General features: G+C 44.2%; 1 protein-coding gene across 12 annotated transcripts in view; it reads left to right on the top strand.

Annotated features, from left to right (window-relative positions):
- PHC3 (polyhomeotic homolog 3) overlaps positions 1-19,676 on the top strand; it is a 118,472-nt gene that overhangs the window by 34,970 nt on the left and 63,826 nt on the right. For all 12 annotated transcript variants that reach the window (XR_011031383.1, XR_011031381.1, XR_011031380.1 and 9 more), the window contains 2 exons: positions 1,368-1,442; positions 18,601-18,759. Coding sequence is in view for 8 of the 12 variants with exons in the window: in XM_068280993.1 (XP_068137094.1) it covers positions 1,368-1,442; positions 18,601-18,759 (234 nt within the window). In the remaining 4 variants the exon portion in view is untranslated. The remainder of the gene's footprint in view (positions 1-1,367; positions 1,443-18,600; positions 18,760-19,676) is intronic.

The raw sequence follows: 19,676 nt of genomic DNA, 5'->3' as shown, positions 1-19,676 counted from the left end.
ACCTGGGCTCCCATAGCTATACCTATACTGAGGCACCCTGCTAACCTATACTGAGGCACCCTGCTAACCTATACTGAGGCACCCTGCTAACCTATACTGAGGCACCCTGCTAACCTATACTGAGGCACCCTGCTAACCTATACTGGGGCACCCTGCTAACCTATACTGGGGCACCCTGCTAACCTATACTGAGGCACTCTGCTAACCTATACTAAGGCACAAAGGCACATACATCCTGATAACCTATACTGAGGCACCCTACCAACCTAAACTGAAGGCATACACACCTAGCTAACCTATACAGATGGCACATATACTTAGCTAACTGAAGGGACCTATTCCTAACTACCGTTCCGGGGGGGGAAGGGGGGGGGGGGGTTGGGGGGTCGTTTGCCTTTGAAACGTCGGTAGATCTCCTGGCCTCAGTGACTTTTAAAGTAGCTCGCGAGCCGAAAAAGTGTGGGCACCCTTGCACTAAATGATACTTTGCAAATGTAGTTTGTGCAAGAATATATTCATTACCTTCAAGGTGGAGAAGTATTCACCTAACCTCGATCTTAAAGATGTTGATGTTTTCAAGTCATAGCAGTGATGTTTGACTACTGAGGTGTGCTTTCACGTGAGTTGAGACAACGTCTTTATAGGGCACATTTACATATGGAAGAAGACTGTGTGTAATAATCACCTTACAATATGCAATCTGAGGGTACACTCAATCTCCAATCGAACCACATTTAGGTAGTATAAGAGACTACCTGAACAATATATTCAAATTATGTTCAGTCTATTGGTACTTCATTGGTAAGATTTTACAGTCAGACTTCATACTGCATGGGATACTTTAGTCACTGTGCAAAAAGATCTCATCCTAAAGGTGCCCATTAATGGTATAATTTTTTCACCGAATGTGATCTTTCAGTGCAATTTTTATGGATTGTATAGAAAATTCACTGTTTATGTAGGCAATCGTTAAGGAACAATTCTTTGGTTGATTGCTAAATAGGATAAAATCGATCTGAAAGTTGGATTTTATGATCGAATTTGAAGAAAGAATCGTTCGGTAAATGTGAACAATTAAAAATTGCCTTCCGATTAGTTATGATCGTTAAATCGCATTGAAAGATTGCATGTAGTGAAAATTTGTACTGTTAATGGGAACCTTTACGGGTATATTTATCAATGTTTATTAAACATTACCCTGAGAGATGCTTAAATCCTCATTGGCCTAATCAGTTGGCTGTTGACTATAATTACAGTTGCTCACAGTGCATTGCTTGTTGTATATCTGCTGAGAACAGTATTACAGTATATGATGTTCATTCTTCTGTTTATTTTAGTTGTTTTCTTATTCCTTGTCTTTGTTCTAGGCAGGTGGGTCTGGTGACAGGCGGTCAGCTTCCCCCACTATAACTAACCAGCAGTCAAGTGTTACTCAGCCTTCAGTAAGTGCAAGCACTTCCCATTGTCTTCTGCCAAGCTCCTAATAAAACTTGTCCTTTCACAGTACATCAGTTGCTGTCAGCTATAACTGAACAGACAACTGATATGCAGCCCAGGTAAAGGTAATGTCCATGTTTCTCTATGGCACAGTTAACAATATATGCGTTTTAGCTGAAAGTTTTTTCACAATGTGTTGCTATGGAATACTGATCAATTTAAAATACATCAGTTCTTCAGCGTACAGTGAGGCCCCGTTTACACTTAATCAGTTAGTGCGCGGTTTTTTTCTTCTCCATTGCAGTGCATTGTGAAAAATATTTCAGTTAAAACGCGTTAAGTGTGAAAGGTGCAATAAAAAAAAAACATGGGCATTACTTTTAAAAACAGTTGTCCATTCAGTTATAACTGAGAGCAACTGATTAAATGTAAACGGGGCCTTAGGCCTCACAATCGTTTTCTAAAATTATTTTTTGACCATACTGTGGCTGTTCGCTGTCATACTCCAATAAGGAAGCCATGATGCGGCTTTTTTACTCTAGGCATTCAGCTGAAATACATGTACAGCAAGTGAATTGTTACATGGTTTGATTGACAAATGACATTTGTCCATCAAGTCTTACTGCAAAGCAAGTCAGTTGACACCCTATTACATATACGGCTCAATCACATGGGCAGTTAAAGGAATACGCTGATCCTGAGTCAGGTATTAAAAATTACGAAGTAGGATGGTGTTAATTTGCCGGCTGTGGACCTCTGTTTAGGAGTAGATAGGCCATGGCTGTCATTCCCTTCTCCAGTGTGCCAGCCTCAATATTATTATTTTTATTATTATTATGGATCTGTGCAAAGTAGAATACAAACATAGGTGCATAATACAGATATGGTAAACAACATTAATACAGGCAATGGCCACCAAAAAACACAGCAGTTACAAAAAGCAGCTGGAGAGCAGGGTTGCCAACCGTCCGTCAAAATACGGGCAGTCCGTCTATATAACATTAAATTTACCCTGTCCGTACTGCCCGTATTTTTAGGACATGCGTCCGTTAAAACAAGTACTTATGAGCCCACAGTGTATTTACTGGTGAAATGTGCCCATATAGTGTACTTATTGGTGAAATGTACCCACATAGTGTATTTACTGGTGAAATGTGCCCATATAGTGTACTTATTGGTGAAATGTACCCACATAGTGTATTTACTGGTGAAATGTGCCCATATAGTGTACTTATTGGTGAAATGTACCCACATAGTGTATTTACTGGTGAAATGTGTCCATATAGTGTACTTATTGGTGAAATGTACCCACATAGTGTATTTACTGGTGAAATGTGCCCATATAGTGTACTTATTGGTGAAATGTGCCCACATAGTTTATTTACTGGTGAAATGTGCCCACATAGTGTACTTAGTGCTGAAATGTGCCCACATAGGTTCAGCTATGTTTCTCTCCTCCTGAAATTCACAAGACGTTTTCTAAAAAGCCCGCTACTGACCCCGCCCCCTGACTCCGCCCCCTGTCCGTCCAAACCTTGGGTGTCCAGATTTTTTGACCATTTTGTCCAGGAAAAATAAGAAATTGGGTTGGCAACCCTGCTGGAGAGAGCCCTGCTCTTGTGAGCTGGCTCTCTAAAGGATTCCATCAGCTGCATCCACACTGCCTCCCTCATCAGGATCCTTGTGAGGAACAGCCAGGAATAGTAGCTAGTAGCTGCATGGTTGCATCTTCCACCTCTGTGAACAGTTCCCAAGCTTTGTAACTTCCAGTACCATGTCCGTTATCATTGAAGACTGAATGATCAGTGAGATGATGTCAATACAGTCCTCAGTGATTACACAGAAGAGACAGATCACACAAGTTGCACATGATGGAAGGTGTTGTGATGTAACTGAAAGATGGACAGAGTAGGTATATCTACGCATTAACTTCAGAAAACCGGAGATGATCTGCACCAAACAACACCAAACAGTGTATTGTGGCCTCTGAAAATGTCAAACTCAATTTTGTTTCTAGGCAATGAGGCTAATAAACATAGCACCACTGTATGTATAGAATAATCAATGACTTTATTATTTCACAGTAAGGATAACAATACAATTCTTCTCCCACTTGCACATGTGTATATAGTAATATGATTGAATAGTAATGATACACATAGGATACAGTATGTTGCAATAATAGAATCTTTGTGGTTCCAATAAGGACTCCAAAAGGATTGAAACTTGACCAACGCAAGCAATATTGTGGCAATATATACATTCAAAATTATGAGAAAAATTTCAAGAGAAGAAATGGCTGTTCCTTCACTAGAGTGATTCAAGCGCCATGCCAGATGAGCTGGTACCAAAAGACTAAAGTGGCAGGTGTGCCAGTTAGGCAGGTAACTTCAGATACTTATCAGAGGTTTGGTATTGCACTGTAAGCCCCGGGAGGCAAGTCGAGAAATCCATAGTGTAGCAAGAAAAGGTGCAATCCTAATTCACCAGGTGGCCCGAGATTCTCTGCAGTAATGATAGCGCTTTGGATGGAGCCAAAGCTTTGGAAAGTGTCGGCGTTTGCAGCTGGACATTCTGTGTTTATACTTAGAGGGGAGGCCAATGACACGACCGGAAGTCACGTAACCGGAAATGACGTGTTGGAACACACCACGATTAGCAGAAATATGTGTTGGAACACGAAAGTAGTAGTACTGCAATTGGCGTAAATCCCCATTCTAATGCGGAAATTCTAACCATGCTGGAACACGGAAGGTGTTAGGGATATGGACTGAGAAACACAAGCTTCATAAGGGGAAATAACGATTAACATAACATGTTAACTTCATTCAACTTCAACAAGAAGCTGCAAAACAAAAATGGGAACTTTGGTAATTTGACTGGCCATGATGTGCAGCTGCAAGGTGTGAATCAGAATAAATATGCGTGAAAACACCATATGCTGACCTCTCAGGTATACATTAGAGATTTCTGCTTCAGCCTGCAAGAATTATTAAGCTACATACAGTACATTTTCCTTGACCTTGGGCCCTTAAAGTGAACCAAGCACCATTTTTTGCACCAAGTGCATCTCAAAAGCACATGAAAAATGCATGCCAACAATATGTCTCATTATTAAAATAAAACTTCCATTTTACCTTTTATTTTACATTCAAAGCTTAGCAATTACGTTTTATTAGCCTACTTCAGCAGGCCTGCCCGTCCATCCCCGGCCGCAGAGATTTCAGGAAGCTAATTTTTTTTATTATAGTCATTACCAAGAAGTAAACAATACCTTTTCATCAACAGAGTGGGGTGGGTAATTAGGACAGTTTCTTCAAAGAGATTATCTATAGTGAATGTGTCAAGATACAGTGGGATGTAAAAGTTTGGGCAACCTTGTTAATCGTCATGATTTTCCTGTATAAAATGTTAGTTGTTACAATAAAAAATGTCAGTTAAATATAAATCATATAGGAGACACACAGGGATATTTGAGAAGTGAAATTACCGTATTTTTCGGACCATAAGACGCACTTTTTCTCCCCCCAAAATGGGGGGGAAAAGTCCCTGCGTCTTATGGTCCAAAGGTGCCCAACAAAGGTGGTTTATGGGGCCCTGCATCGTCCTCCCCGTGTTGTGTCCCCGTCTCCATTGTCCTCCTTGCTTATGTCTCTGCCCACCTGTGTTGCCCGCCCCCATCTCACTTGTCCGCAATGTCCAGCTGCCTGTCACATCCCCCTGCCACGTTACTGGCATATGTGTCCTGCGTCCCCTCATTATATACAGCTGTGTATGAAAAAAAGATCGATACTTACCAAACAGCTAATGACGCGGCAGGAGTCCCACGCCGAGATGAGAAGCCCCGCATTAGTTACCGATCACCGGGACTCGCTTCAGCTTGATCCAGCGCTGTGCAGCCAATCAGGCGTGGGAGCTGCATCATGCTCATCCAATCACCGCCGCCTGCTATTCTGACTGGAAGCGCTAGTGATTGGCCTCCGGGACCATCGCTTCCAGTCAGAATAGCAGGCGGCGGTGATTGGATGAGCGTGATGCAGCTCCCACGCCTGATTGGCTGCACAGTGCTGGATCAAGCTGAAGCGAGTCCCGGTGATCGGTAACTAATGCGGGGCTTCTCATCTCGGCGTGGGACTCCTGCCGCATCATTAGCTGTTTGGTAAGTATCGATCTTTCTTTCATACACAGCGGTATATAATGAGGGGACACAGGACACATATGCCAGTAACGTGGCAGGGGGATGTGACAAGCAGCTGGACATTGCGGACAAGTGAGATGGGGGCGGGCAACACAGGTGGGTATTGTAAAGCACTGCACTGCTTTCTGAACACACAAGGCGACAGCATGCTTTTAATCCCATCACCACGCATTAAACAAGGATTTCTCATTTAAAGGGAAAGTCCTACTGCACAGAAAATTAACTTATTACTTCAATCTACATCCAGCTAACGGTGGCCATACATCATCATCATCGACCATCTAATTAGATTTATATAATCAGATTGGATTAAAATCTGTGCCGCCAAGAGCATGCCCAATCGACGATGCAATCAATTTGGGGCTGAAATTGGTTGCATGTATTGACCGGACATGCTGCAAGATGTTGGGCCGACATGCTCGGATGCGCGGCGGTAATGGTGTGGTGATGAACGTCCCGGCACTGTCCCTCCAATGTAAAATGTTCCCCAGTATACTGCAGTATACTTTACCTGTCCAGGTCCACTGCTGGCTCAGCGCTCCTTCTTCCTACAAGAGCCACACGTGGTTGCCAATGTAACGTGTTCTCCACAGAATCGATTCAGTTTCCTTTCCTCTTCTATGTAGTAGACTTGGGGTAAAAAACGTTCAAACAAACATTAGGTATATTTGAGAAAGGCAGTTATGGTAAGCACAAACAATGATATTTACACTTTGCCATATAGCTAGAAAAGTAATCTTATCTCATTGGAATCAGCCTATCATACCCACCAAAGCTGAATGGATTAACACAGTTAACAAAATCCTCCCACTATGTAAAATGACATTTAAAAGTCAGAACTGTCCCAATAAATTTGAGTATATTTGGTCTGGATGGTGTGATAAATATTGTAGGAATGTATTGACAGACATTTTACAGTGGTTTGCAAAAGTATTCGGCCCCCTTGTTTTCCACATTTTGTCATATTACTGCCACAAACATGAATCAATGTTATTGGAATTCCACGTGAAAGACCAATACAAAGTGGTGTACACGTGAGAAGTGTAACGAAAATCATACATGATTCCAAACATTTACAAATAACTGCAAAGTGGGGTGTGCGTAATTATTCAGCCCCCTTTGGTCCGAGTGCAGTCAGTTTCCCATAGACATTGCCTGATGAGTGCTAATGACTAAATAGAGTGCACCTGTGTGCAATCTAATGTCAGTACAAATACAGCTGCTCTATGAGGGCCTCAGAGGTTGTCTAAGAAGATATTGGGAGCAACAACACCATGAAGTCCAAATAACACACCAGACAGGTCAGGGATAAAGTTATTGAGAAATTTAAAGCAGGCTTAGGCTACAAAAAGATTTCCAAAGCCTTGAACAACCCACAGAGCACTGTTCAAGTGATCATTCAGAAATGGAAGGACTATGGCACAACGGTAAACCTATCAGGACAAGGCCGTCCACCTAAACTCACAGGCCGAACAAGGAGAGCGCTGATCAGAAATGCAGGACAACTAACAGATCTAAATCCAATCAAGAATCTGTGGCAAGATCTGAAAACTGCTGTTCACAAACGCTGTCCATCTAATCTGACTGAGCTGGAGCTGTTTTGCAAAGAAGAATGGGCAAGGATTTCAGTCTCTAGATGTGCAAAGCTGGTAGAGACATACCCTAAAAGACTGGCAGCTGTAATTGCAGCAAAACATGGTTCTACAAAGTATTCACTCAGGGGGCTGAATAATTATGCACACCCCACTTTGCAGTTATTTTCTTTTTAAAAATGTTTGGAATCATGTATGATTTTCGTTCCACTTCTCATGTGTACACCACTTTGTATTGGTCTTTCACGTGGAATTCCAATAAAATTGATTCATGTTTGTGGCAGTAATATGACAAAATGTGGAAAACTTCAAGGGGGCCGAATACTTTTGCAAACCACTGTAAAATTATATACCAGGTGGGGTATTCTGTTACATGCTGCCTGAGGAGAACCTTAAAAACTATGCATACAGTACATCCAGATTGCCGTGTACCACTACATTTAAAGCGTGCATACCTGATCAATAAATGTTTATAATTTCTGACAGACCGATTTAATTTTATGCTCGATAAACTCCAGTGGGTGGATAGGATTTATAAGAAGGTACCTAAGATGGCGCCACCAACGGCTGCCTCAGCACATGGCTCCTGCTTTTTCTCTCTCTTTTTCTCTTTCTAGTAGTTTTAGCACACGGTTTTTAGTAGTTTTAGTAATAGTTTTAGTAGTAGCCTTTAAACCTACCTCCAGAATCAGGCAGAAGGAATCTTGTGCCCACAGATGTCCTGAGCCCCGATCGGCTGCAGGAACACGGAGGACCCATTGCTCTGCCACTGTTGCTCCTGGAATGATCCAGCGGATGATAGTCCACTGTTGGGGTGCATATTGTTTCGGCGCAGCTCAGTTCGTCGCTGTAAGAGCTGTCAAACTCCGATGCGGCGTTAAAAACTATTCCCCCTCTGAGTGGTCGCACTCGGATGGAGATGCAATTCGGGGTCTGGCAGCCGCCAGAGCCCCGAATTGCCGCTACGCGCCATCGCTCGGCTCTGAGAGCCGCACGCCGAAATAAGCTGATCCATCCACTGTTGCCCCTGGAAGATCCAGCGGATATAATCACCTGCCTGAGCCGCTGGCCCAGTCTAGCCGGGGCTGCCGCTCTCCCCTGCACCGACATCTCTGCTCTTCACTGCGGCCAGACTACAGGCTCCATGTGCTCAGCACATGGGCCCCGCCATCTCTGAAGCCGGCACCGCTGTTGCCAGGGGACCTGATAAACGGGCCACCTGCACCGCCAAGCTCCCTGGCCACCCACGGAGGAAAGTGACTCTACTGCCTGCCATCTGCTGCTCCCTCGCTCTATCGGGATCCTTCTATGGGGAGCGCCACTCACCGCTGGACTGCCGCTGTTTCCTCCCCGCTCGCCTAGGCCACCCACATGGAAGGGCTGCCTGCCAGCTGCACCAGGGAGCGCCACTCGCGGCCGGACTGCCGCCGCTTTCTCCCTGCTTGCCTAGGCCACCCACATGGAAGGTCTGCCAGCTGCACCAGGTCCTACAAGAAGAGACCCGCTACCTGCCAGCCTGCTCCTGTATCAGGGAGAAGAGGCATCTCTGACCACATCCGATTGGTCCCCCTCTGCCACAGGGTCCTAGGACTGAATCTGACCCCAGTGTAGCCCCTTGCCCGCACCTGCAGCACGAGTATATTCCAGCTGATCTGCCAGCCTGCACCAGGACTCAGGGACCTCCATCTGACGTCAGGTACTCCTTTGTGTCTGCCCTCTCTGCCATTGGAAACTGCTGCCATACTCTCTGCTGTACTGACTGTGCCCACACACCCATGCTTCACCCCTGCCCACTGGCCCTGCTCACTCATAAATTGCCCATGTTCACGTCAGGAATAGAGGGGACACACTATTGCTCTCACAGCCTTGCCCCTGCTGCAAGGCTGGCATGTACTTTATGCCCCCAGCACACTGGCGCACTCGCCTGACCTCTCCTGGGTCCAGGTAGTACACTGGCGCACTCTCCCGATCCTTCATGTGTCCAGATATGCCCCTGGCATCTGAAGTTAATGGTCCCTGGAGGATGCTCCCCCCATACAAGAATGGTCGTTCATTACCCTCTTTGCCACCTCAGATCCCTTGCACTGCTTACACAAGATCGCAGCTCACCCTCTAGGAATTATGCGGCACTTCCCTCCCTGAGGGCAGAATCCTCTACAACTCCATTTGGAGCCACATACAAAAAATCACCAGCTCTGCCCCACGGGTCAGGTCAGGACAGGACAATGGCGGAGGGGCAGTCACGCGAGGGCCCTTGTGAGGCTGAGAAATTAGGAAAATGTAATACTCACCTTCGGTCATTTCCTTTCCTGGTGCCTATTCATGGCAGCTGGGTAAGCCCCGCCCCCTTAACCCATAGGACAGATTAAAGCGGACCCAAGCCAAACATTTTTTTAATTCAAAATATTTAGTTGCACCACTCTGACACATACAAATATAAATAAACACTCCTTCAAGCCTATGAGCATTTCAGTGCATGATTTTCACCTTCCTCTTTGCATAACTAGGGTTATACAGGTGGCAGCCATTAGCAATTTCTACATTGCTGGACACCATCTACTCCACCAGTTTGCCGGATTATTTGCCGGCAATATGAAAGGAAGGGAGGAGTTTCTCCAATAAATGTAAAATATTTTATATTTGTCATCATGCAGCGGATAAAAAGCTGCTATTTATTATTATAATTTAGAAAATAGATTTTATTTCTGAAATCTTGTATTTTTAGTTTGGGTCCACTTTAACTACAGTATATAGCTGTCTTAGTGTGTGTCCCCCTTTTAATCTTATAGTATATATCGTCCTCCCGAAGGAAAAAGTGGGAGGGAAATGCCCTATGCTGCCATGAATAGGCACCAGGAAAGGAAAATTACCGAAGGTGAGTATTACATTTTCCTAATTTCCAGGTGCCATCATGGCAGCATACTAATTAGGAAATAACTCGCCACAATTTGCAAGGGAGGGAAACACACTTTACTTATTCATTAGTAGCAGATACAATAACAGACTTTGCAAAAGTAGCAAAAGACAATACTGTTGGGTCAACTCGGTAATGGTCTATAAACGTGTGTTTTGATGACCAATTTGCAGTTCTACATATTGTAGCCGCCGAGACACCCGCAAAGGAAGCCCATGAAGAGGTGATGCCTCTAGTAGAATGGGCAGTAGTGCATTCGGGCACAACATGGCCACTAGCCTTGTAAGCCCTTTGAATAGTCTTTTTAATCCAGGTAGCAATTGTTCTTGCTGAGGCTGCTTGTCCTTTTTTTGCTCCAGAAGGAAGTACAAACAAATGATCTGTTTTCTTAAAGGATTTTGTAGCTTCCAGGTAAGTTTTAATCACTGCGACTAGATCTAGAGGATTAGGATCTTGTGACTGCTGATTCCTTGGAATAGAAGGTAAAGTCCACTCAGGACTGATGTGGAATGTAATGACCACTTTTGGCAGAAAATGCGCCATAGGACGCAACATGACTCTATCTTCAAACAAAGTCAGAAAAGGCTCCTCACATCCAAGAGCATGAATTTCAGACACTCTTGCTGCTGACGTAATTGCCACCAGGAACACAGTTTTATGCGTAATATTCCACACAGTACAAGACGAGGAGTTTGCAAAGGTATCTGTAGATAGAAAATCTAATACAATGGTCAAATCCCACTTTGGGAACAACGTCTTTTTAGGAGGACGCAACTTCAGACTTGCTTTCAGGAACTGCTGGATTAAAGGATATTGCGACCACCTGACTCCTGTGGACACTGATAAGGCAGATATCTGTGACTTCAGAGTATTATAACCTAAGCCTAATTCTAAACTAGCTTGCAAAAAACCTAGAATATTCACCACTGAAGGAGCAGATGGATTAAATTGTGTGGCAATTGCGAAATCTTTAAACTTTTTCCAGACTCTAGAATAGGCTGAATTAGTTGACACTTTTCTTGACTTTAATAATGTATTGATCACGGATTCCAAACAACCTAATTGTACTAATCTCGACCTCTCAGCAGCCAAACTTTCAAATGAAGCTTCTCTGGATGTGCATGGTAGATTTGTCTCTGGCATAAGAGATCCTGAGATAGTGGCAGTGACCACGGAAATCCTACAGTCATCTGGAGTAAGAGAGGGAACCAAACCCTTTTGGGCCAGTAAGGAATCAGGGCAATCACTGTCGCTTTTTCTTTCCCTAGCTTGCGAAGAAATTTGTGGATGAGAGGTACTGGAGGGAAGGCATATAGAAGGCCCTGCGGCCAAGGCTGTATCAGAGTATCCACTGCCTCCGTTCCCATGCATGGGTATCTGGAATAAAACCTGCTGGTTTTGTTGTTCTCCTGTGAGGCAAACAGATCCAGAATTGGCTTCCCATACCGTTTCGTGATCAGATTGAACGTCTGTGGATTCAAAGACCACTCGTTGTTGTTCATCGGATGTCCGGAGAGGAAATCTGCTGTTAGATTTCGGACCCCTGGAATATACGTTGCCTTTAAATCTTGAAGATTGACTTCTACCCATCTCATTATCATATTCAGTTCCTCCATCAGAAGAGAACAGTGCGTACCTCCCTGGCGTCTGATGTACGACACTGCCGTTTGATTGTCTGGTTGTATCCACACTGATTTTTTCTGGAGATGTGGAGCAAAAGCTTGAAGGGCTAAACCAATAGCTCGAAGTTCTAATAGGTTTGATGAGTCTCGAGACTGGTAATTGGACCATCTGCCCTGAGCTGACAGATTGTTGAAATGGGATCCCCAACCTGTTTTGCTGGCATCCGTTGTCACTATCAACCAAGTTGGTTCCAAGAGAGGGTGGCAGTTCAGAAGATTCCTTGAGGACATCCACCATTGTAGATCATTCTTGACTTTCTCGGGAATCAATATTAACTGAGTATATGCCGTTTTGTTCCATTGCTGCAGGAAGTTTAGCTGAAATTGACGACTGTGCCAGTGACTCAACTTCACCATGGGAATTGATGATGTCATCAAGCCTATTAATCTTAAACAAGTCCTGGCCGAGACGTAAGCCTGATCTAATATTGTTGAAACAAAAATGTTTATCTTGTGTACTTTCTCCTGAGTCAGGGATACTGTATTCAGTATTGTGTTGAATTGTGCTCCTAAGTAGATCATAGATCTGACCGGAACCAAAAGACTCTTGTTCCAGTTGATTATCCATCCCATGTCTTGAAGAAGCTTTAGGGCTTGATCGCTGTGACGAAGTAGAACAACTTCTGACTGTGCCAGTATCAATATATCGTCCAGATAATGATACATTTTTATATTGTCCTTTCTCAGGATTACAATAGTTTCTTGAAGCACCTTTGTGAAGGTACGGGGAGATATGGAAAGACCGAAAGGTAGGGCTGTGAATTGGAAATGGATGTCCGCGAAATGAAATTTGAGAAATTTTCAAAATTGTCTGTGTATTGGGATATGGAGATAAGCGTCCTTGAGGTCTATGGAAATCATAAAGTCGTTTGGTTGGATGGATGATATTATGGAATGTAAGGACTCCATTTTGAATTTTTCTAGTAGAATATGATGATTCAATCTTTTCAAATCTATGACTGGTCTCCAGTCCCCTGTCTTCTTTCTTACCAGAAAAATGGGAGAATAGACTCCCTGATATTGCTGTTTTGAAGGAACTGCTTCCACGGCCCTCTGTTCCACTAAAGTTTTCACATACTGGAAAAGAAATATTCTTTTTTGTTCCGACTTTGGCATCTTTGTTGGAACGAAGATTCTGTGAGGCAATTGCGTCTTGAACTTCCACGAGTGACCCTTGGTTATGGTCTTCAAAGTCCATTTGTCTTGAACGTTGTCCACCCATATAGGACGAAATAGAGCTAACCTCGCCCCCACCGGACCGACATGAGTGGACAATGCCTCAACAGGGCCTTTGTTGTGACTGAGAGGCAGTGGAAGCTGCCTTGACTGACTTTGCCAACGTAGACTGTGAGCTCTTCCAATTTTTTCGGTACTGGCGTCCTGGCCTATAGGCTCTATCATCCCTGAAATTGTTTGATTGCTGCGTCCTCTGAGTGAAGTGTTGTTTTCTAACCTTTCGATCCTGAGGCAACATACCTGACTTTCCTCCTGTTTTTTTGTGAATAGCTGCATCCATTTTCTCCCCGAATAATAGTTTGCCATCATAAGGTATTTTCACCCAATTCTGTTTGGAAGAAATATCTGCTGACCAGTGCTTCAGCCAGAGGGATCTTCTTGCAGTAACAGAAGTAAGAATTGACCTAGACGCTAGTCTAACCGTATCAATGGCAGCTTCACTCATAAAGTCCGCCGTAATTCGCAAATCATCTAGGGCCGAAATAATCTGATCAGGATCCACTTTAGCCTTTATAGCGTCCTCAATATTAGCAGTCCAGTTCTTAACAGCTCTTGCAATGGATGTTAGTGCTATAGCCGGCTTTGCTGAACCACCTGCAAGAAGATATAGCTTCTTTAAATCTGAGTCAATTCTTCTATCAAGGGGATCTTTAAATGCCACAGGATCATCCATGGGTAAGGTAACATGTTTTATTAAATTCGACAGTGAAGAGTCCACAAGAGGAGCGTTGTTTAAAGATTTTGTGTCTTCCTCCGGAAGAGGATACATTTTTGATAACTTGTTATTGAGACTTTGTTTTTTCTCTGTATTTTCCCATTCTTCAAACATTAAACTCTTAATTTCAGGCATCATCGGAAAAGATGGGCCCACTTTTTGCAAATGAGGATAATATTTGCCCACTGTAACTGCTGTATCTTCAGACTCTTCCCATGAGATTGCTTCCTTGACCGATGCTATATAAGCTGGGATCATGGAAAAATCAAAGTTTCCAGTTGGATCTATATCCTCTTCATCCAGAGCTTCTGCTTGGTTAGCTGAAGAATCGGTTTCTTTTGTAGGAATGAAAGTAGCAAACTCTTCTCTGACTACTTTGCGAATTAGTTCCAATGCTTCCGAAGATTCCTCTTCTTTGCGCCCCGCCCCATTTAAGAAACAAGTGTTGCGTAACTTTTTTCCCGGCAAGGCAGGTAAATCGCATGCCCAGCAGGTTGGATTTCTATATCGTGGAGGTGACCTGCTTCTAGAGCGTGAACGATTAGTAATATTGGTGACTCCTGTAGTAATGATCTCTTGAAGGTGATCTCCTCCTTGCAGAATTATCTTTATAAACCGTCTCCTTTTTGCGATCTGATGTTTCTTCCTTTTTTCTTGGATTTGTGCTTCTTAGACTTCTCCTTAGAACGGGCTCTGTCAGGGCTAGAAACAGAAAAAAAACCCCGTAAATATAGGCCAAAATGGACCCTCCTTTTTTTTTTTTTTTTTTTATTTACCTCTGGGTTCTTGCCTGTTCATTTTGAGGTACCTCCATTACAATGAAGAGAGAACTGAAATGGAGAGAGAAAAAACAAATATGCCTTTGTTATGCTCCTCTATAAAAGAGAGTTGCCCCTCCTCTACTATTGTATAAGTATATCAACCTAACTGATTCAGGTAAACAGTTCTGTTAAACCACCCCAGCCACCCAAACTGAGGCTTCCTTCTCCTTAAATAGTGCGGCAGCGCCTCCCCTACCAGCCGTCACGGCGCACCGCCGTGCCCACATACAAGATGGCACCCACTATACGGAAAAGGGCAAGCCGCGTGATTCGTGTCACTTCCCTCTTTCCGACCGGAAGGTCGCATAAAATTACAGCAGAGGCGCGCGCGCACGCCTATACATACCCGGAAGACGCTAACCATGCACCGGACCCGACTCTCGATCCAAACTCTTGTCAAAGGCGCAATAACAGTGAAAAGTAAGTCCAACTTTTTTACCTTCAGGAACGCCAAAGATCCTTTTTAAAGATCTGAGTAGGCAATTCCACCGGAAAACAGGCAAGCCGGTACACTGATCACCGCCATTTAGACTGTATACACAGTGTCTTCCACCGGGAAAGGGATAAACCCGATGGGGTAAAAAACAAAAATAAGAACCCAGGACAGCTATATAGAAAAAACCTATCCTGAGGGAGGACAGGAAAAAAAAAAGATTAAAGGGGGACACACGCTAAGACAGCTATATAGTTAATCTGTCCTATGGGGTAAGGGGGCGGGGCTTACCAAATTAGTATGCTGCCATGATGGCACCTGGAAAAAGGGGCCTGCGCTCAGCCATCTCCTCGGCCCTCCTGGCAAACGTCCGCTCCCTTCCTAACAAGTTGGACGAACTTTGCATTCTCAGCAACAAGAGTGAACTAGGCAGCAACATCCCAGTCCTCTTCTTCACGGAAACATGGCTGCATGAGGACATCCTAGATAATGCCCTACTTCTACCAGGCTTCAACATTATACGTGCGGACCGCGAATCCGCCCTTTCGGCGGAGGAAGAAGAATGGCGGGGGAATCTGCTTCTATGTCAGCTCTGCATGGAGCCCGAGCACTTCATTACTAGCCAAAAAGTGCAGCCCTGACCTTGAACTACTGCTCATTAACTGCAGGCCCACATACCCACCCAGAGAGTTCACCTCCTATGTCCTTGCGGGTGTGTACATCCCTCCTGATGCTGATGTTAAAACTGCCCAGCGTGACCTTAGTGACACCATCACACACTGGGAGATGTCCCTTCCAGATTCCCTGTTCATCATTATGGGTAACTTCAATAAAGGAAACCTCCGTCAAGAATTGCCACGCTACCACCAGCATGTAACCTGCCCCACCAGAAATGCAAGCATTCTCGACCACTGCTACACACCCATAAAGGATGCCTTACAAGCCTACCTCATGGGCAGCTCTCGGTTCCTCTGACCATTGCCTCATCCATCTGGTGCCCACCTATAGAAGGCGCTTGGAATCTGTGTAACCAGTCCTGAGGTCCAGTAAAGTGTGGTCAAATGAGGCCAAGCTCCATCTTCAGGCCTGTTTTGACTGCACGGACTGGAAGGCCCTGGAAGCACCAGACTTGGACGAATGGGCTGATGTGGTCTCATTTTACATCAGCTTCTGTGAGGATTCCTGTTTACCCTCCAAGTCCTTTAAGATCTATCCTAATGACAAACTATGGTTTTCCAACAAGCTGCGTCAGCTGCGGAAGCGCAAGGAAGCCACCCACAACTCCGGCAGGAGGACTATAGGATGGCAAGGAACTCCCTCAACTGTGAACTGCTAGCTGCGAAACGGTTGTATGCAGAAAATATGCAGCACAACCTCTGCTCAAATGACCCTCGGGCAGTCTGGAAGGGCCTCAAGGCTGCCACCAACTACAAGCCTCCCCCTCAACAGGCTACACCAAGCTTTGAGCTAGCTGAGGACCTTAGCAACTTTTACTGTACGTTTGAGGACCCGGCAGCCTCACAGGGTCTTCCAACACCTCCTGCCCTCCCCAACTCTGCCCCTGTAAGTACTCATCTTGGCTCATGCCCAGGCCCCCTGGGAGTAACTGAGGCCGAAGTTCATTGTCTCTTATCTACTCTAAATGTGAATAAGGCCTCTGGCCCTGATGGTGTGTCACCAGCATGTCTGAAGTCCTACTCCCATCAGCTAGCCCCCATCCTCACCTCTGTCTTTGCCAGGTCTCTCAGTGAAGGTAAAGTACCTACTTGCTTCCAGAGATCCACCATCATCCCTGTACCGAAAAAGCAAGGTGGGTCTGACCTAAACAATTTAAGGCCTGTGGCCCTAACATCCTTGGACATGAAGACCCTTGAAAGAGTAGTCCTGTCCCTCCTCAAACACACCACACTGGACCGACTAGATCCTATCCAGTTCACCTACAGAGCTAACAGGTCCACCGACGACGCCATTAATATGTGCCTGGAGTTTATCACTGATCACCTGAACAGGCCGGACTCGTATGCCAGAGTCCTGCTCCTGGACTTCAGTTTCGCCTTAAATACAATCTGCCCCCGCATCCTGCATGACAATCTCATGGAGCTCAATGTCTACTCTCCGTCTTTGGATCACAGACTTTCTCTCGAACAGGTCCCAGGTTGTCAAGCTGGGCAACATCTCCTCCAGTCCCAGAGTGATCAACATAGGAGCCCCCAGGGCTGTGTCTCTTCACCATTTCTGTTCTCTCTATACACCCATTACTGCACATCCACTGTTAGTTCTGTCAAAGTCGTCAAATATGCAAACGATACTACAATCGTCTTGTCAGTAAGAGCGACGAGCAAGCCTACTGACAGGAGGTAGACAGAGTCTGCAATTGGTGCAGAGAGAATAGGCTAGTCCTTAACACTGCCAAAACCATTGAGATGGTCATTGATTTCAGGAAGCATGCCACTAACCCACCCCAAATCTACATCGATGGAACCAAAGTTGTAAGGGTATCTAGCGTCTGCATCCTGGGCACAATCATCTCCGATGAACTGACCCGAAGGGTAAACACCAGCTCAACTCAGAAGCAGGCGCAGCAAAGACTCTACACCAACTAAAGAAGTTCAGTATGGCCCAGGAACTTATGAGATCCTTCTACTCCGCCACCATTGAGTCGGTCCTTTGCTCGTCCATCCAGGTCTGGTACGCTAGCTCCTCTGTTAGTGACAAGTACAAAATTCAGAGGGTCATCAGCTCAGCGGAGAGAATAATTGGGAAACCTCTCCCCCCCCTTAGACCTCATCCACAACTCTAGACTGCTAGCCAGAGCCATGAAAATCACTGGCGACTCCACCCACCCAGGTCACAGCCTTTTCAGTCGGCACAAATTAGGCCGGAGGCTCTGGTCCATCCCGGCCAAGACCACAAGGCGTAGGAACACTTTTTTTCCCCATGGCCGTTAGACTCTTGAACTCTGCCCTCTCGACAAGCGCTCCCCCCGTAGCCATCTACTGACTGTCATCTGACCACAACTGTTCCTGCCCTGATCCCTGATCACTGTTGTACTAGATTATATTAGTACTACTGTTTATCTTTTTTTTTTTTTTTTTTTTTTAATACATGTTGCTGTCTGTGTAAATCTGTGTTGTCTTACTTCCAACGTTGTATGCTTTTACGATGCCATATCTCTGTGCCAACTCCAATTCTGGGCACGGTCCAGCCGTGCTTGGCGAAATAAAGCGACTCTGATTCTGATAATATTCAGAGAGACTCTTGATGTTGCATAAGTTGATTATTTCAGTCATATAACTAGTGACTCAGGTTCAATGGATAAATGAAGATTTTTATTCGCTCAACAACTTCATGAAGTATGATACATAGTGCTGATGCTGTCTGTAAGGTAAATATATTCTGACATGTATAACATGTAATGGTGATATTGATTTTTTCTTCGCCTCTTCATGTGTCTCATACCTTTCATGAATTATCATACTTTGTTTTTGGATTTCGCACAGTTACGGTACATCATTTGACAGTTCATAGATGGATTGTAGTAGATATGAATGCTTTTTTTTCCCCTTTTTCAGCTGAATTTATCGTCTTCACCTCCACCTGCCCAAATCATAAGTCGCTCTCAGACATCTAGCACTACAAGCAGCAGTATCACCCAAAAGACAATGTTACTAGGAAGTACATCACCAACACTTAGTGCAAGCCAAGCTCAGATGTACCTGCGAGCTCAAATGGTGAGTGTGTCTCTGTGCAGCTGTTTCATGCTGTCATCTTCTGACAAAGCCTTTAATACAGTCTCAGCAGAGACATGTACTCTGTTATATGCGACTTATTATCTGTCCTGATATTTGATATCTGTCCAGGCACCTCCCATCTTCTGTGTTACTCAATACTCTGACTACTAGCAATCAGCCACAAAGAAGTTTTTGGTTAAAGTAGACCTAAACTCTTGCACAGGACAGAAGGAAAACATAGAGAAATGTACCCTGTATGTATTTAGAAAGTTTAGCTTGTCTAATCCCCCCTCATCTGTGACTAATTGCAAATTGTAATTTGATCTCTTAGCTGTGTCACCTGACTGCCATGGCACAGGAGCTAATTTGTAAACACAGGATGTTAACAATATGTCAACTAAAGGTTATTATGCTGTTGCTTATCTTTTAGAGCAGAGAGGAAGTTCTAAAATAGCAACATGTATGTAACCATGGTAACGCAGGTTGTTGGCATATCGCTACACACCTGTCGTTGGTAGCACTAAAATCGCTGTGCACTTCCTGCAGACAGGAGTTTTACCAGCGGAATAACCAACTATTACCTTATTAGCTTTATGTGTTCACAATTAACGTTTTCAGTAACTGATACATTTCAAGGAGAAAACAGTACACAAAGCAGGAAAATGTACTTCTGTTTTGTTTTTTTAATTTGTAATGGGTGAAAATTCTGAAATTGTGTATTTTTTACCATTATATCTTTATTTCTTTTCTTTTCTCATTAAAATACACATACAATTAATCAAATATTCTTGGAGAAAATACTGCACAAAGAAGATCTAATTTACTATCCCACCTCCTGAATGTATGGTGTCATAAGTAGTGATAAAGGTATTATTGCTGTAATGATCAAAATTGCTGTAGTCCAGAGTGAATACAAT

This window comes from Hyperolius riggenbachi, chromosome 4 (genome assembly GCF_040937935.1).
Source record: "Hyperolius riggenbachi isolate aHypRig1 chromosome 4, aHypRig1.pri, whole genome shotgun sequence".
NCBI classification, from domain to species: domain Eukaryota; kingdom Metazoa; phylum Chordata; class Amphibia; order Anura; family Hyperoliidae; genus Hyperolius; species Hyperolius riggenbachi.
Note: the sequence above shows the minus strand (reverse complement) of the source record. Positions and strands in the feature narration are given on the sequence as shown.